General features: G+C 43.5%; 1 protein-coding gene across 1 annotated transcript in view; it reads left to right on the top strand.

Moving 5' to 3' along the window:
• The first annotated feature begins 5,510 nt into the window (after positions 1-5,510).
• The window catches only part of LOC116987003 (CXADR-like membrane protein), a 36,073-nt gene continuing 23,947 nt past the window's right edge, over positions 5,511-17,636 (top strand). Inside the window, exons 1-2 of the mRNA XM_033042885.1 lie at positions 5,511-5,599; positions 9,604-9,924. Coding sequence (XP_032898776.1) covers positions 5,542-5,599; positions 9,604-9,924 — 379 coding nt within the window. The 5' untranslated portion in view covers positions 5,511-5,541. The remainder of the gene's footprint in view (positions 5,600-9,603; positions 9,925-17,636) is intronic.

The following is a 17,636-nucleotide window of genomic DNA, read 5'->3' as shown; positions in this document are numbered from 1 at the left end:
CTGATAAGTGTGAGGTGCTACATCTTGGCAGGCCAAATCAAAATAGGACATACATAGTAAATGGTAGCGAATTGATGAATTCAGTTGAACAGAGGGATCTAAGAATAACTGTGCATAGTTCCCTGAAGGTGGAATCTCATGTAAGTCAAGTCAAGTCAAGTTTATTCGTCACATACACATACGAGATGTGCAGTGAAATGAAAAGTGGCAATGCTCGCGGTCTTTGTGCAAAAAGACAAACAACCAAACAAACTACAAACAGAATGTAACAGAATCACATATTCTTTTCCATATTAAATATTGTGGGCGGAAGGGAAAAGGGAACAAAAAAACAGCAATTTAAAAAAATATATAGGATGGATAGGGTGGTAAAGAAAGCTTTTGGTGTGCTGGCCTTTATAAATCAGAGCATAGAAGTCGGGATGTAATGTTAAAATTGTACAAGGCATTGGTGAGGCCAATTCTGGAGTATGGTGTACAATTTTGGTCGCCTAATTATAGGAAAGATGTCAACAAAATAGAGAGAGTACAGAGGAGATTTACTAGAATGTTGCCTGGGTTACAGAAAGGTTGAACAAGTTAGGTCTTTATTCTTTGGAGCACAGAAGGTTAAGGGGAGACTTGATAGAGGTCTTTAAAATGATGAGAGGGATAGACAGAGTTGATGTGAATAAGCTTTTCCCATTGAGAGGAGGGACGATTCAAACAAGAGGACATGACTTGAGAATTAAGGGACAGATGTTTAGGGGTAACATGAGGGGGCACTTCTTTACTCAGAGAGTGGTGGCTGTGTGGAATGAGCTTCCAGTGGAAGTGGTGGAGGCAGGTCCGATTTTATCATTTAAAAATAAATTGGATAGGTATATAGACGGGAAAGGAATGGAGGGTTATGGTCTGAGTGCTGGTAGATGGGACTAGGGGAAAATAAGTGTTCTGCACGGACTTGAAGGGTCGAGATGGCCTGCTTTCCGTGCTGTAATTGTTATATGGTTATATGGTTATAGGAGGCCTTTGAGGTTGGGACCCTTCTTCAGATGGTCTGGAGAAAGGTCCTGACCCAAAATAGTACCAATCCATTTTCGCCAGAGATGTTTTTTGACCATCTAAGTTACTCCAGCATTTTGGGTTCGTCTTTGGTATAAACCGGCATTTATTATAGCTATTCTGAGCGGTTTGGTTCAATTCGTCAGGTGTCAGGGGTGATGGGGAGGAGGCAGGAGAATGGTGTAAGGAGGGAGAGGTAGTTTAGCGGTGAACGAATGGTGGAGTAGCCTTGAATAACCAAATTGCCTGCTCCCATCACCAATCTCTTTCATCCGCTAGTATAATGAATGAGCCTAGATCATACATACAAATGATAAAATGGCGCTGCTTCCCATTCCTATTATACCCACCCTCATTCCCCCCACCCACAAGTTCCCCAACCCTCCCATCATCATTCCTTGCAAGGGTCAGCCTAAGCACACCGCAACCCATTGTCTCTGGGCCAAAATATTGTGGGTTCAAGTCTGTAAAGGGGCAATGGATCAAGCAAGAAAATGGGTTCAAGTGGATAATGGGCTAAGGCATATAAGCCCAAGATGTAAAATGATCCTCAAGCCTGGGTAAGGGGCCTCACTGAAACATGGTCTAGACTGGATTTTACCTGCCTCAGTGACCAGTTGCAAATAAAATCTTAAGTGAGCCCATCCCTAGATACTGCACAGCCAAGGGGGAAATGGGGAGAGGGAGGGGAGTAATGTAGCGTGGAACTGCAGAACTATTCATAGCTTTTATAGCCTATTACAGTGCAAGAAGTGAGCAAAAGTGTTTTATTGTCTTAGAGTATATACTTGCAGCAGCACAACAGAGTAATATACATGAATTCCTTTATCTTTTGTACTCACTGAGAATGCAAGGTGGACGTAGGGGAGGAAGGTAATGTAGATGTGGTTGTTTAAAAGGCACTGAATGCGTTGTATCTGAGGGCATCAGCCCCAGGACATGTGTAACCAAAGTTGGCCAATTTGTAATTTAAATATTTTTTTCTGAAAACAAGCCCAGAGTCCACGTGAAATGTTCCCATCTACAACGTCCCTCCCCAGTAAATGAGCACATGACCTACGAGCACCTCAGTGCCAACTGGTAGAGTACGTCACTGCCTGAACTGCAAGTTTCTGGGTGAGATATGAAACCAAGAAGATTCAACTGTCATGACCACAGAAACCATCCCACAAAAAAGGCAATTTCTGTAGCAGAAGAAAGTTCGATTAGAAATACTGATCTTAGCAGCATTGCTACAGGACCTCGTCTCAACTCTAGAGGTACTCTGTTCGAAATATGCAAAGTTCTTACTGTGCAGGAGAGTGCAGGTGAAGGGATGAGGTTTTCCTTGGCTCAATTGTCCAGACGCAGTGAGGAGGAGTAAGTTGGGCCGAAGGGCCTGTTTCTGCGTTGTATGACTATGACTACAATACAATCTAGCCTGGGAACAATTGTTTCTTAGATATTAAAGGACCTATGGAAATAGAACTAGCACTGGATATTGACATGAAGGATAAGCTATGATTTCAATGCATGATGTAGTTATGAAGGACCGAATGGGGACTGGCATATTTGTTCATTAATTTGTTCACCCTACAATACACATTTATTTGTTTTGAACACATTTCCAGTCAATGTACAAACACATCAAAGGCCAACGTGCCATGGAATGAAACATTGAGTGTGAGCTGCACCTGGCTGTGGTTTACGTGCTTCCTGGTTGAGCAAAACACAAAAAGGAAATGGACAGATGACATTTCAGGTCACGACCCTACTTCAGACTTTTCTCAGAATATGACTGCAGCAGAAAGCCACAAACAAACAATGTTCATAGGTTCATAAGTTCGAAGTGCAGAATTAGGCCTTTCGGCCCATCAAGTCTACCATTCAATCATGGCTGATCTATCTTCTCCTGCCTTCTCCCCATAACCCCTAACACCCCCACTAATCAGGAATCTGTCAATCTCTGCCTAAAAATATTCATTGACTTGGCTTCTACAGCCGTTTGTAGGAATAAATTCCACAAATTCACCACCCTTTGACTAAATAAATTTGGCCCATATCTCTGTAAACCTATCCTGTCCAGATTTCCTCGGGTTCCTATTAAATCTTTCCCCCTCACCTTAAACCTATGTCCTCTGGTTCTCAAACTATGTCCACTGATTCTCAAGTATTCAGTAAGAACATGTAGAGTATAAGAATGTTAGCTCAGGGAGAGCACCTTGACCTGGCAGGTCAGGTAGAACGCCGTGGCACAGCGGTAGAGTTGCTGCCTTTCAGCGCCAGAGACCCAGGTTCAATGCTCACTTCGGGTGCTGTCTATATGGAGTTTGTACGTTCTCCCTGTGTCCGCATGGGTTTTCTCTGGGTGCACCGGATTCCCCCCACACTCCAAAGACATACAGGTTTGTAGGTTAATTTGCACAGTAAATTGTATATGGGGTGAACACTGGTAGGCACGGTCTCGATGGGCCGAAGAGCCTGTTTCCATGCTGTATCTATAAAGGTTTCTTGCCAATTGCACACTCCATAAGTAGATTCATAACAGTTTTGTCCAGAACACAGCTGCCTTGTGTAGCTCTGTGTTTGTGCAACACAATGCAACGCAAAAAGGATCTGTCTTTGGAGCCCTTCCCACCAACACACAAGGAAGGATGTTCACAGTCGGTTTGCAAAACTATCGGGGAGGAAGTACCATAGACTTAACTCTGTGGTTTGCTTGCTAGTTTGCAAGCATGCAGTTCCCACGCTGCTAACCAGGGTTCAATCTTTGTTCATGCCTGCAAGGTAAGTTGAAGGATATGTCAGACAATCACACATTGGCACAACAGGTAGAGCTGCTGCCTCACAGCATCCGAGTCCCGGGTTCGATCCTGACCTTGGGTGCTGTCTGTGTGGAGTTCGCACGTTCTCTGTGTGATCATGTTAGTTTCCTCCGGGTGTGCGTATTTCCTCCCACATCCCAAAGACGTGTGGGTTTGTAGGTTAATTGGCCCTCTGCAAATTCACCCTTGTGTGTAGGGAGTGGATGTGAAAGTAGTCGGTCTGGACTCGGTGGTCCGAAAGACCTTTTCCATGCTGTATCGCTCTATAAATGAGTTTACCGAGTGCAGTTTAGTGTGCATTCTGATATTTAGATGGTCTTAAATTGTTGGTGGGAGGAGGATGATAACCTACACAAGAGACATCTGGAACAGCTAATACCCTGGATATGAATTTCAGTAACAGATGGGATGAGACAGTGTGATGAAAGAATAATACATGGGAGACTGTGTTGACTATGAGAAGGATCGTTAGTGCAGGCCTTCAGCCAAGAGATAAATATAATCCAAGCTTTATGTATAAGAAGGAACTGCAGATGCTGGTTTTAATCAAAGATAGACACAAAATGCTGGAGTAACTCAGTGGGAGAAGAAGCATCTTTGGAGATTCCTTCTCTCCAGAGTTGCTGCCTGTCCTGCTGAGTTACTCCAGCATTTTGTGTTTATCCAAGCTTTATGTAGTCTGGTTTACTGACATTCCATACAGCTGTACCTGCAGAAAGCATGCAATTAATTGCTGCGACATTGACAACACCAAGAGTGAATTTATGTTGAATTTAGCTTTTATTTTGATATGTGCCTGTGATGCTGCTATTAGTAAGATTTTCATTGTATCTGTGCCTTGCTGTTCTTGTGCACATCACAATAAATTTGGCTTAACTTGACTGTTAGGGGTGGGACAGTGGAGCAGCGGTAGAGCTGCTGCCTCACAGCGCCAGAGACCTAGAATCGATCCTGACTACAGGTGTTGTCTGCAGAGTTTGTACATTCTCCCTGTGACTGCATGGGTTTCCTCCTGGTGCTCCGGTTTCCACCCACATCCCAAAGACGTACAGGTTTGTAGGTTGATTATCTTTGGTAAGAAAAATTGTAAACTGTTTCTAGAGTGTAGGATAGTGCTGGTGTACGGGGTGATTGCTGGTCGGTGCGGACTCAGTGGGCCAAAGGGCCTGTTTCCACACTGTATCTCCAAAAGTTAAAAAAATAAAAATTAAAGGCTGGACTATATCCATCAGTCAATGAAAATTGGATTACTTTTATATCGCTTGGGGAGTCTGCATCCTGCGGGCATGAACATCGAATTCTCCCAATTTTGTTAGCCTTTGCTGTCTCCTCCCCTTCCTCAGCCCTCAGGCTGTCTCCTCCCATCCCCCAGCCCCCGGGCTCCCCCTCCTCCCTTTTCCTTCCTTCTCCCCGCCACCCCCTATCAGTCTGAAGAAGGGTTTCGGCCCGAAACGTTGCCTATTTCCTTCGCTCCATAGATGCTGCTGCAGCCGCTGAGTTTCTCCAGCATTTTTGTGTACCTTAAATTTAACTGAGACAACTTCAAATTCTAAAGTTTCAGATTTTATCATCAGTCTCATTCTGGTTGCACAATCAGGTTTCCTGTTCCCTTCTTCCTCATTCTTAATACATGTCATATTTGTCAGACTGTTCAGTCTGAGGACTAAGAGCTGAGCAGCAGATCAGTGCTAACATGGTCTCCTTGGATAAAACTATGTGGATTCCAATGCTACTCATTTATTCCCTGCCCGGTAAGTAACAGCTTGATTTGGACGTTCATGTGACCAGACTCTACGGGAAGTACGAGATAGTCACAAAGTGCTGGAGTAACTCAGCGGGACAGGCTGAAGAAAAGTCTCGACCCGAAACGTCACCCATACCTTCTATCCAGAGACGCTGCCTGTCCCTCTGAGTTACTCCAGCATTTTGTGTCTATCTTCGGTGTAAACCAGCATCTACAGTTCCTTCCTTTACATATGCTGGAATTACTTAGCAAGTGTGTCGAGAAAAAGAGTTATCCTTTCAGATCAGAGATCATTAGACCTAAAACCTAACTCTATCTCTCTCCCCACAGATGCCGCTTGTCCACCTGATTATTTTTTGTTTTTGTGCTAGATTGTTTAACCTCCGTCGTTTTATTTTGATATTCATTTTGGTGATCAGAATTTATCTGGGACTTGTGCACCATTTCTGCAGTGGAGATAGTTAAATGCTTGCAGATGTAAAGGTAACTGAACAATATTGGGGCGTGGATCAAGAAAGAAGAACTCAGCGGGTCAGCTAGCATTTGTGAATGTGAAGAGGACCCTGTATCGGGACTGAGTAAGGGAGGCAGGAAAGGTTGAATCAGGATTGGCAGGTGGGATTGTGTGGGAGGAGACCACCAGAGGGTGTGAATTACCCAAAATTGGAAAATGTAATGTTTTTACCATTGAGTTTTGAACTATCAATCAACATCTTGTGTTCTGCTTGTGTATTCTCCATGAAACACTTCCTCTTCATCCAGTTCCAGCTTCCTCAACCAACCTCGACCCTCCCACCCTTTAGTACATCTATATGCTGCCAAACATCTCTGTACCCTCCCAGTCCTGATGCAGGGTCTCGATCTGAAAGAACGACTTACACTTTTTTGCCTTCAAACCTCCATGACCCACTGAGTTCTTCCAGTGTGCTGTTTGTTGTTCCAGATTCCAGCATCTGCAATCTCTTTTGTCTCAATATTAGAGTGTGGTCTTCCAATCTCCTACTGTCTCCATCACTGTGCCACACATAAATCATGGCCGCCAATGTATCTGACAGCACAAAGCGACTGTGAATGAAAAACAGAGACAATTACAAGTGGGAGGGACAGTGGCACAGCGGTGCCTTACAGTACCAGAGACCTGGGTTCGATCCTGACAAAGGGGTCTGTCTGTACGGAGTTTGTACTTTCTCCCTGTGACTGTGACATCCCAAAGACACATGGGTTTGTAGGTTAATTGGCCTCTATAAATAGGGAATATGGATTATGTAAATTGTCCCTATTGTACAAGATACTAGGTCAGCACGGACAAGTTGGGCCGAAGGGCCAGTTTCCATGCTCCATCTTAAACTAAACTAAATTAAAGTAACAGTGTCAAAGTGCAAAGGGACCCTTTCTATTCATAAAACATTGTTTTATTGGTTGCTTGCACGCACTAACAGCAGCCAAGCAATAATGCCAAAACAATTGTCTCCATTTTACAACACTTCCTCTTATTTAAAGTTCAGATATTGTTTGACGTCCAGTTCCTCTTGGGCTGCGGGTTGCTCTTGCAATAAGTAGCCATTTCCTTCTTGTTCTTGGACTTCAACTATGCATATTTGTCAAAGTCATGCAATATTAATAATTTCTTGTTACCAAGTTAATTTATTTTTAATGTTATCACTGATGCTCAGATACATGAGTGAAGGCCAACATTGACTGTCTTCATTCACCAGATCATTTCAGGTAATCTAGGATCATTGCTTTACTAGTTTAGTTTAGTTTAGTCCAATGAAGTCCAATTATTGATTGTTCAAGGGGGTAAATAGGAGGTCAGGACTGCGCTCTAGCTAGTGAGAGGATGGGTCAGTTGCCTGATAACAGTTGGGAAGAAAACTGTCTCTGAATCTAGAGCATTGGGTTCAAACTTCTGTCCCTCATGCCTAATGGTAGACAGGTAAAGAAGGAGTGACTGGGATGAAACTGCTCCATGATTATGCTGGTGGCCTTGCAAGGCAGCGTGAAGTGTAGGTGACTATTTCCTTGTTTATAGATGGGGAAGATGGCAAATATTACCTATAAATAAGGTTTACCCTCCATAAAACAGGCCAACAATACACGTGCATTTGGGGGAAAAGGTTGTTGTAGGGATCCACAAGCCACAGTACTGATCAATAGACAATAGGTGCAGGAGTAAGCCATTCGGCCCTTCGAGCCAGCACTGCCATGTAAGATTATTGTAAGATTATTTTAAGATTATTAAGGGTGTGCACATGCTAGAGGCAGGAAACATGTTTCCGATGTTGGGGGAGTCCAGAACCAGGAGCCACAGTTTAAGAATAAGGGGTAAGCCATTTAGAACGGAGATGATCAGCCATGATCACATTGAATGGCGGTGCTGGCTCGGAGGGCCAAATGACCTACTCCTGCACCTATTGTCTATTGTCCATTGTTTATTGAATGTGATCATCGAGAACATGTTTCCTGCCTCTAGCGTGTCCAAACCCTTAATAATCCTACATGTTTCAATAAGATTGCCTCTCATCCTTCTAAATTCCAGAGTATACAAGCCCTGCCGCTCCATTCTCTCAGCATATGACAGTCCCGTCATCCCAGGATTTAACATTGTAAACCAAAATGCACTACCTCAATTGCAAGAATCATCGATGTAGTTAAATGTAGGGGGCATGGTGAAGTCCTCTGCAGATGAGACAAAGGTCAGCTGGATGGTTGACAGGGAGAAGGCATTTGACCACAAGGTGTATATGGATGGACAAATCAGTAGGGCAGAAAAGTGGCAAAGACAGTTTAATCCGTAGAAGTGAGAGGAATTGCATTTGACAAAGAGGTCTAAATAACGACATTAATAATGGATGTTGAGGGAGTGTGGAGGAACAGAAGGACCTTGGAGAATATTCTCACAGCTCATTAAATGCAACATGAGAATTAGTTAGTTTTACAGATACAGCCTGGAACAGGCCCTTCGGCCCACTATGTCCAAGCCGACCAACGATTACACGTGCACCAGTTCTATCCTACACCCTTGAGGTAATTTACAGCAGCCAATTAACTTACAAACCTACTCATCTTTGGATTGTGGGAGGAAACTGGAGCACCCAGGGGAAACCCATGGGGTCACAGGGAGAACGTACAAATTCTGTACAGACAGCACCCGTTGTCAGGATCAAACCCGGGTCACTGGCGCTGTATGGCAGCAACTCTCCTGCTGCGCTACTGTGCTGCCCAACTAGTGTAAACAGTTAGGACCAAAGAACTGCAGGTGCTGGTTTGTACCAAAGATAGAAATAAAGTGCTGGAATAACTCAGCGGGTCAGGCAGCAGCTCTGGAGAAGGGTGTCTGAAGAAGGGTCCCAATCCCGAAACGTCACGCATTCTATTTCTCCAGAGATGCTGTATTTTTCAATCAATAGAAGATGTTTTATGATCATTAAGTTCTCCAATTTTACGTTGCACACCCCTCTACCCTCTCTCACTTTTCTGTGCAGCCATTTAACCCATGCCTCTTCCTCCCTCCCCCCAATCCCCTACCAAATATACCCCTCCCTCTGTCTTTACATTTCAGTTCTCATCTCTCCTTATCTGACAACCTTTTGACCGCTTTTCACCTCCAGTCTTTGTCCACCAGTGAACCAGTCAAAATTCCCCCCTCATCTGTATCTACTTGTTGTGCTGCCTGTTCCGCTGAATTACTCCAGCATTTTGTGTCTACCTTCCACCTGTCACTTGCCCGGCTTTATCCCATCTCCGCCTCTCTTCCAGCTTTCCCCTCCCTACTTTAATCAGTCTGAAGAAGGGTCCCAACCCGACACGTCACGTGTCCATTCCCTCCACAGATGCTGCCAGATCTGCTGAGTTACACCGGCACTTTGTGCTTGGCTCAAGGGTAAGTGAATGTCCACACACGGGTTGGACCATTCGGCCCATCGTTGATTAGGGGAAGAGTGGGTGAGCCAGCAAACGCTGTGTGAAGTAGATTTGTCCTGTACATGTTCTGATGATTTTTCCTCTCAGTTTCAGATGCACTGTGGGCAAAGACACTTGTAAGAGGAGTTGTGGGGAAAAATATCACAATCGCTTGTCACTATGAAGCATGGTACCGCTCACACACAAAATACTGGTGTCACGGGTGGCGTCGCTGGTGTTCAATTGTAGTGGAAACAAATGGGCAACACGGACGGAGGGGAAGAGGGTCAATCACAGATAACCCGGAACGAGGAATATTTACTGTGACTGTGGAGGATCTTCACTCTGGAGATACAGGATGGTACAGCTGTGGAATTACTACATCTGGCTTGGATCCAATGTTTAACGTTCAGCTCCAAGTATCTGACGGTACGTTTTACATTTATACCAAGCCAATTAACCTGTAAACCTGTACGTCTTTGGAGTGTGGGGGGAAACCGAAGTTTTCAGAGAAAACCCACGCAGGTCACGGGGAGAACGTACAAACTCCAGACAGACAGACAAGTACCCGTGGTCATGATCGAACCCGGGTCCCTGGCGCTGTAAGGCGGTAATTCTACAGCTGCGCCACCGTGCCGCCCTTAATGATGCACCATAGGGACAACAGATGGCACAATGGGCTAAGTGTTCGGCTGGCAACCGGAAGGTAGCCGGTTCGAATCCCGCTTGGAGTGCATACTGTCGTTGTGTACTTGGGCAAGACACTTCACCCACCTTTGCCTGTGTGTGAATGTGTGTGAGTGATTGGTCGTGGTCGGAGGGGCCGTAGGCGCAGATTGGCAGCCACGCTTCCGTCAGTCAGCCCCAGGGCAGCTGTGGCTACAGAAGTAGCTTACCACCACCGAGTGTGACTGAGGAGTGAATGAATAATGCGATGTAAAGCGCCTTGAGTATTAGAAAGGCGCTATATAAATCCCATCCATTATTATTATTATAGGGATCAGTGCCGGGATTTTTGCGCTTTGGCCGAATTCTGTTCTTACCCCTCCTGGGAGTGTGCAGATGACGCCCCTAGATCTTGAATAATGATGAAACGACAAACAGGATAAATGTCTTTTATTGTGGAGGAAAGAGCTGCAGATGCTGGTTCAATCGAAGATAGACACAAAATCTATAGAGAAGATAGATGCCTCACTGGGTGGCGCCGAGATGGCAGCCTCGCCAGCAGCCTGTGTGTTATTTCGACTTTATTTTTATTTTTAGTGTGTCTAAAATGTATGTTTCAATGTTTCTCGGTGTTTTTTTAATGTGGGGGTTGAGGGGGGTGGGGGAGGGGAATAGGGGGAAACTGTTTTCAGTCACTTACCGCGACGGAGATGTGATCTTTCCCCGTGTCACGTCTCCGTCCTCTCCCCGCGGACTAACAACTGGATGGATGCGGCCTTTCCTGGAGACCGGCCTGGAGCTTCAAGCCGCAAGGGCGGCGCGGACTTTAACATCGCGGAGCTGCGATCCTTTGTCGAGGATCTCCATGGAAGTGCTCCGACCGTGGGGCTTGTGAACATTTACACCGTGAAGCCGCGGTCTCTGGTAAGGAAAGGCCGACTCGGGAGATCCATGCCACGGAGTGTTTCCGTTCCGCCCTGACGCCGGAGTCTCCATCATCCCGACGAGAGGGCTTGAACATCGGGCCGTCGGCAGAGGCAGTGCTGAGGGTTCAAGGCCCCGACCACCACGGGTGAACAAAGGAGGAAGATGACTGAACTTTGTTGCCTTCCATCACAGTGAGGAATGATGATTCCACTGTGGTGGATGTTAATGTTAAAACTATTGTGTATTGCGTTATGTTTTTAAACTTGTATCGCTGTGGATAACTCAAATATCACAGTACCCTAATTGGTGCACGTGACAATATGTGAACTTGAACTTGAAATGCTGGAGTATCTCAGCGGGACAGGCAGCATTCTGAGGGAAGGAATGGGTGACGTTTCAGGCCGAGACCCATCCTCAGACCCGAAACTTCACCCATTCCTTCTCTCCAGAGATGCTGCCTGTCCAGCAGAGTTACTCCAGCATATTTTGTCTATCTTTAATTGTCTTTTATTTCCTTTTCTCAACAGAACCCGAATCTAATCCAGGATCGTCAACAACAACAGTAGCATTTACTTCAACTACAAAAGTAACACCCGAAAACATTCATCAGGAAACCACTCATCAGGAAACCAGGTATAATTTTCACTTGCTCAAGTTTTGATTGGCCTTGCTTTTCAATATGAGAGGTAGAGACACAAAGATTTGTTGATACATACATAGATACATAGATAGATAGACAATAGGTGCAGGAGTAGGCCATTCAGCCCATCGAGCCAGCACCGCCATTCAATGTGATCATGGCTGATCATCCACAATCAGTACCCCGTTCCTGCCTTGTCCCCATATCCCTTGATTCCGCTAGCCCTAAGAACTCCATCTAACTCTCTTTTGAATGTATCCAGTGAATCGTCCTGCACTGCCTTCTGAGGTAAAGAATTCCACAGATTCACAACTCTCTGGGTGAAAAGTTTTTCCTCATCTCAGTTCTAAATGGCCTACCCCTGGGCAGCTGTGGCTACAGAAGTAGCTTACCACCACCGAGTGTGACTGAGGAGTGAATGAATAATGCGATGTAAAGCGCCTTGAGTATTAGAAAGGCGCTATATAAATCCCATCCATTATTATTATTATTATTATTACCCTTTATTCTTAAACTGTGGCCCCTGGTTCTGGACTCCCCCAACATCGGGAACATGTTCCCTGCATCTCGCGTGTTCAATCCCTTAATGATTTTATATGTGTCTGTAAGATCCCCTCATCCTTCTAAATTCCAGTGAATACCAGCCCAGTCGCGCCATTCTTTCATCATATGGCAGTCCCGCCATCCCGGGAATTAACCTGGCTGGATGTTGGATCCTTGAGTACAACACAAAGTACTGGAGTAACTCTAGGTTGTCGAGGATGGCAATGTGGTGCGGCGGTAGAGTTGCTGCCTTACAATGCCTGAGAGGCATAATCAAGGACCACTCACCCCGGTCACTCCCTCTTCTCCCCTCTCCCATCAGGCAAGATGTATGGAGGTTTGAAAACGCACTCCTGCAGAGTCAGGGACATTTTCTTCCCAGCTGAACCATCCCCTCACCAGCTAGAGAGCGACCCTGACCTCCCATCGACCTCATTGGAGATCTTCCAACTATCTATAATCAGACTTTATTGGATTCTATCTTACACTAAACATTTTACCCTTTATCACAAATCTGTATGCTGTGACAGCTTGATTGTAATCGTGTGTCTAGTCTTTTTGCTGACCGGTTAGCACGCAACAAAAAGCTTTTCACTGAACCTCGATACACGTGACAATAATAAGCTAAACTAAATTAAAGAAACAACAGTCAATGTTCAAACCAGTGTTAAACTTGGCAGGACATTGACACCCACCACTAGCCACATCTTCCCATCTCCACCCCTTTCTGCTTTCTGCAGAGACCGTTCCCTCTGCATCTCCCTGGTTAACTCATCCCTTCCCACCCAAACTACCCCCTCCCCAAGTACTTTCACCTGCAACTGCAGGAGATGCAACATTTGTCGCTATACCTCCCCCCTCAAATCCGTCCAAGGACCCTGACAGTCTTTTCAGGTGAGGTAGAGGTTTACTTGCAGCTCCTCCAACCTCATCTACAGTTGCAGGTGTGGACTCCTATATATCGGCAAGAACAAGCGTAGGCTTGGTGATCGTTTCACTGAACTCCTTCGCTCAGTCCGCCTAAACCTACCTGACCGCCTGGTGATAAACACTTTAACTCCCCCTCCCATTCCCACGCTTATCTTTCTGTCCTGGGCCTCCTCCTTTATCAGAATGAGGCCCAGCGCAAATTAGAGTCAACAGCATCTCATATTGGGCAGCTTACATCCCAGCTGTATGAATATTGACTTCTCCAACTACAAGTAACCCTTGCTTTCCCTGACTCTCCATCGCACTCCCTTTCCAGTAATCCGACCAGCCTGACTGTGCCCAATTATATTTTATCTTTGTTTACTTTGTTGTTACCGTCTCCCAGCTAACAATCTATTCTACATTCCGATCTATTCTACATTTTCCTTGATCTTCACCCCCTTTGTTTCATTTTCACACCTTACACTTCCTTATCTCTGTATCTACTTCTCCCCTGAAGAAGGGTCTCAATCCCAAATATCATCCACTCCTTCTCTCCAGATGCTGCCTCTCCCGCTGAGTTACTCCAGCATTTTATGTCTATCTTCTTCGGTTGAAACCAGCATCTGTAGTTCCTTCCTACACTTATTGATTGTCCACTGGTTTTGAACAAGGGGTGTTACCTTTGTAAATCTGTAAGCTGTGAGCATTTGTAAACCAATCGGCAGATATATCGACCACGGACAATGCCACTGGCCAGATCTCACACACAATTAGTTTAGTTTTACTTTAGTTTAGAGATACAGCATGGTAACAAATCCTTCGTTCCTCCGAGTCCACGCTGTCCGTCGATCACCCTTTTATATTAGATCTATGTGATCCCGCTTTTTCATCCACTCACTACAAATTAAGGACAATTTACCAAGGCCAATTAACCCACAAACCCGCACATCTTTGTGATGTGGGAGGAAGCCGGAGCACCCGGAGGAAACCAACTTCATCGCAGGGAGAATATGCAAACTCCTTACAGACAGCACCTGTAGTCTGGATTGAACCAGGGTCTCTGGTGCTGTAAGGCATCAACTCCATGCTGCGCTACTGTTGGGTTGAGTTGGGTTTATTCTTTATCCAACATCACAATCATTGGTCGTTATCGTACTGCTGTTTGTGGAACTTGCTATGGGCAGATTGGCTTTGGTGTTTACCACATTACAGCAATGTCTGCACTCCATTGACTGGGCTTGACTTATCCTGAGCTCATGAAAGATACCTTGCAGATGTTAGACTTCTGTTCTTTACCAAATGATAGGAATCAATAATGAAACAAGAGTAACCTTTTTGCCTTCTCTGTCCCATACAGTAGCCACATAATTTGGCTCAGTATTGCTGGAGCTCTTCTCGTGGTGTTCTTTGCTGGTCTACTTTGGTGCCTAATGTGTAGACAAAGGAGTGAGTTTCTATGTTTCCTTCATCCTTTCATGATGTATGTGATCATTTCCTGCACAGAGAGAGAGAAATACAGCACGGAAACAGGCCCTTTGGCACACTGAGTTCATGCTGACTATCAACCATCTCTTTATTCTAGTCCTACAATAATCTTATCCAGTCTGAAGAAGGGTCCCGACCTGAAATGTCACACAACCTTTTCGCCCAGAGATGCTGCCTGAGTTACTACTTTGTATCTATCTTGGGTGTAAACTAGCATTCTTAACAGTCATTCCTAACTGTCACTGTTTGTCGTTGTCACTTGCGAGCGGAGCACCAAGGCAAATTCCTTGTATGTGAATACTTGGCCAATAAACTTATTCATTAATTCATTCATCTGCAGGTCCTTTCTACACACTAATTTTATCCAACTTTGTTCACTCCATGTTGTTATCAATTCCCCCAAGATTCTACCCCTCGCCTACACACTAGGGGCAATTTACAGTGGGAATTAACCTACTGGCGTGCATGTCTTTAGGATGTAGGGGGAAACCAGAGCACCCAGAGGTAACCCGCGCAGTCAAGTTGGGCTTGTGGTGCCCCTGTGGTTCTCATGGATCAAAGAGTAGGAAGGAACTGCAGATGCTGGTTATACACCAAAGACAGATTGAAGATGCTGGAGTAAGTCAGCAGGACAGGCATCTCTGGAGAGAACGGTCTGAAGAAGGGTCTCAACCTGAAACACCATCCACCCATTTCTTGTCTCCGGAGTTTCTGTCCCGCTGAGTTTCTCCAGCATTTTGTGTCCATCTTCGGTTTAAACCAGCATCTGCAGTTCCTTCCTACACTATATGCAGCAAGATGGCTGGTTAAAAATGTCCCTGACATTTTTTTTTTTTTTAATTATTTTTATTAGAAGTACGGTAAATTACAATAATACACAACACATATATCTTAATACATTTAATATCATTTTTTTTGAGCTTTAAGAAAAAGATGGAAGTAAGGAAAGTAAAGAAAGTGCGCAAGGGTCGTGAAGTGCAAGAGAGTGTTGGGAAAAGAAAGCCCCTTAGAAAAGAAGTTAGAGAAGGAAGTGAAGTAAGAAAGTAGACCCTAGAAAAGAAAGAAAAAGAAAGTAAGGACAATCGCTCTATTATAACATTAAACTCCGCAGAAAGACTACCAACCAAGTCTGTTTTTGTTGTTTTACCTCCCATTGCCAGGTCCTGATACCATTTATTTATTTATTTATTTATTAAATTACTATTGCACCTCATGCTTGTAATAGGTCCATAAACGTAGACCACGTCTTTTGGAATTGGTTTGCTTTACCTGCTAAGAGGAATCTCAACTCTTCCAGATGTAATGTTTCAAATATATTTGATGTCCACATTTTTATTGTTGGTGTGGGCGCATTTTTCCAGAATTTAAGTATGAGCTTTTTTCCCATTATTAGCCCGTAATTGAGTAAATTCTTCTGATACACGTTTAATTCAGGGATACCTTCCGATATCCCAAAAATGATCCATTCTGGTTTTGGTACCAGTTTTATTTTAATTAATTTTGAAAAAATATCAAATATTCCATGCCAGAATTTTTGGATTTTTGTACAAAAAACAAAAGAATGCGCTATGGTAGCTTCTTGACACAGACATTTATCACAGATTGGTGAAACATTAGGAAAGATTTTATTTAATTTAGTTTTTGAATAATATAGTCTATGTAATGTTTTGAATTGGATAAGCGTATGTCGTACATTGATCGAGCATTTATGCACCTGTAGTAAATGATTATCCCAGCTCTCTTTTGAAATTTTTATAGCTAATTCTTGTTCCCAGTCTCTCCTAATTCCATCTGTTGTGGGTATTTCTATGTTTAAAATGATATTATATAAGTACGATATTAGATTAGCTGATTCCGCCTTTGTCTTCATTGCTTCATCCAGTAAGTCGGAAGGCATATTATTATAGTCTTTTGTGTATTTTTTCAGATAATCACGAATTTGAAGATATTTAAAATATTGGTTATTTTTCAAATTATATTTCAGTTGTAGTTGTTGAAATGATAGTAATTTTCCCACTTCATACAGATCTTCGAGTGTTTTGATTCCCATTCTTTCCCATTGTATAAATGATTTGTCTATGATTGATGGTTTAAACAATGGGTTATTGACTATTGGTATTGAGAGAGATAGGTTTCTTAATTTTAGATTCTGTTTTATTTGTTTCCATGTTCTAATTGTGCTATGTATAATTGGGTTTTTATTATAATTTTTATTATTCAAATTTATTGGTGAGAGGATAATCGCTCCTATATTACTCGGGGAGCAGTCCCCTTTTTCCATTACAATCCAGTCCGCCTGCTGGGCAGAATTGTCCAGCAGGTGAATCATATTTTTAATATTTACTGCCCAATTATAATACATAAAGTTAGGGAGCGCTAGACCCCCCCACTCTTTTCGTTTATTAAGGTGTGTTCTTTGTATTCTATGGGATTTATAATCCCATATGAAATTTGTAATGTCTGAGTCCAATTTTTTGAAAAACTTTTTTGGGAGATATATAGGTATTGATTGAAATAGGTATAGAATTTGTGGTAAGAAAATCATTTTTATAGCGTTTATTCTGCCTATTAAGGACATCGGAAGTGTTTTCCAGAATTTAATCAAATTATTTAATTTCTTAAGTAAGGGATTATAATTGGCTTTAAACATATCCTGGTAATTTCTAGTAATTTCAATTCCCAAATATTTGAATTTTTCTGTAGCTATTTTAAAGGGGAATTTCCTGAGGTGTGTTGAGTCTTTTGGATTTATCGACATAATTTCACTTTTGTTCCAATTTATTCTATATCCAGAGAAGGATCCAAAGTCCTCAATTAAATTTAATATATTCGGTATACTCATTTGTGGTTTTGTGATGTACAGTAGTACATCATCGGCATATAGGGATATTTTGTTATTTGAATATTTTGTATTATAACCGTAAATATCCAGGTGTGTTCTTATTTTTTCAGCAAGGGGTTCAATTAC

This window comes from Amblyraja radiata, chromosome 24 (genome assembly GCF_010909765.2).
Source record: "Amblyraja radiata isolate CabotCenter1 chromosome 24, sAmbRad1.1.pri, whole genome shotgun sequence".
In the NCBI taxonomy this organism is placed as follows: domain Eukaryota; kingdom Metazoa; phylum Chordata; class Chondrichthyes; order Rajiformes; family Rajidae; genus Amblyraja; species Amblyraja radiata.
This window is presented reverse-complemented; position numbering and strand designations above follow the sequence as displayed.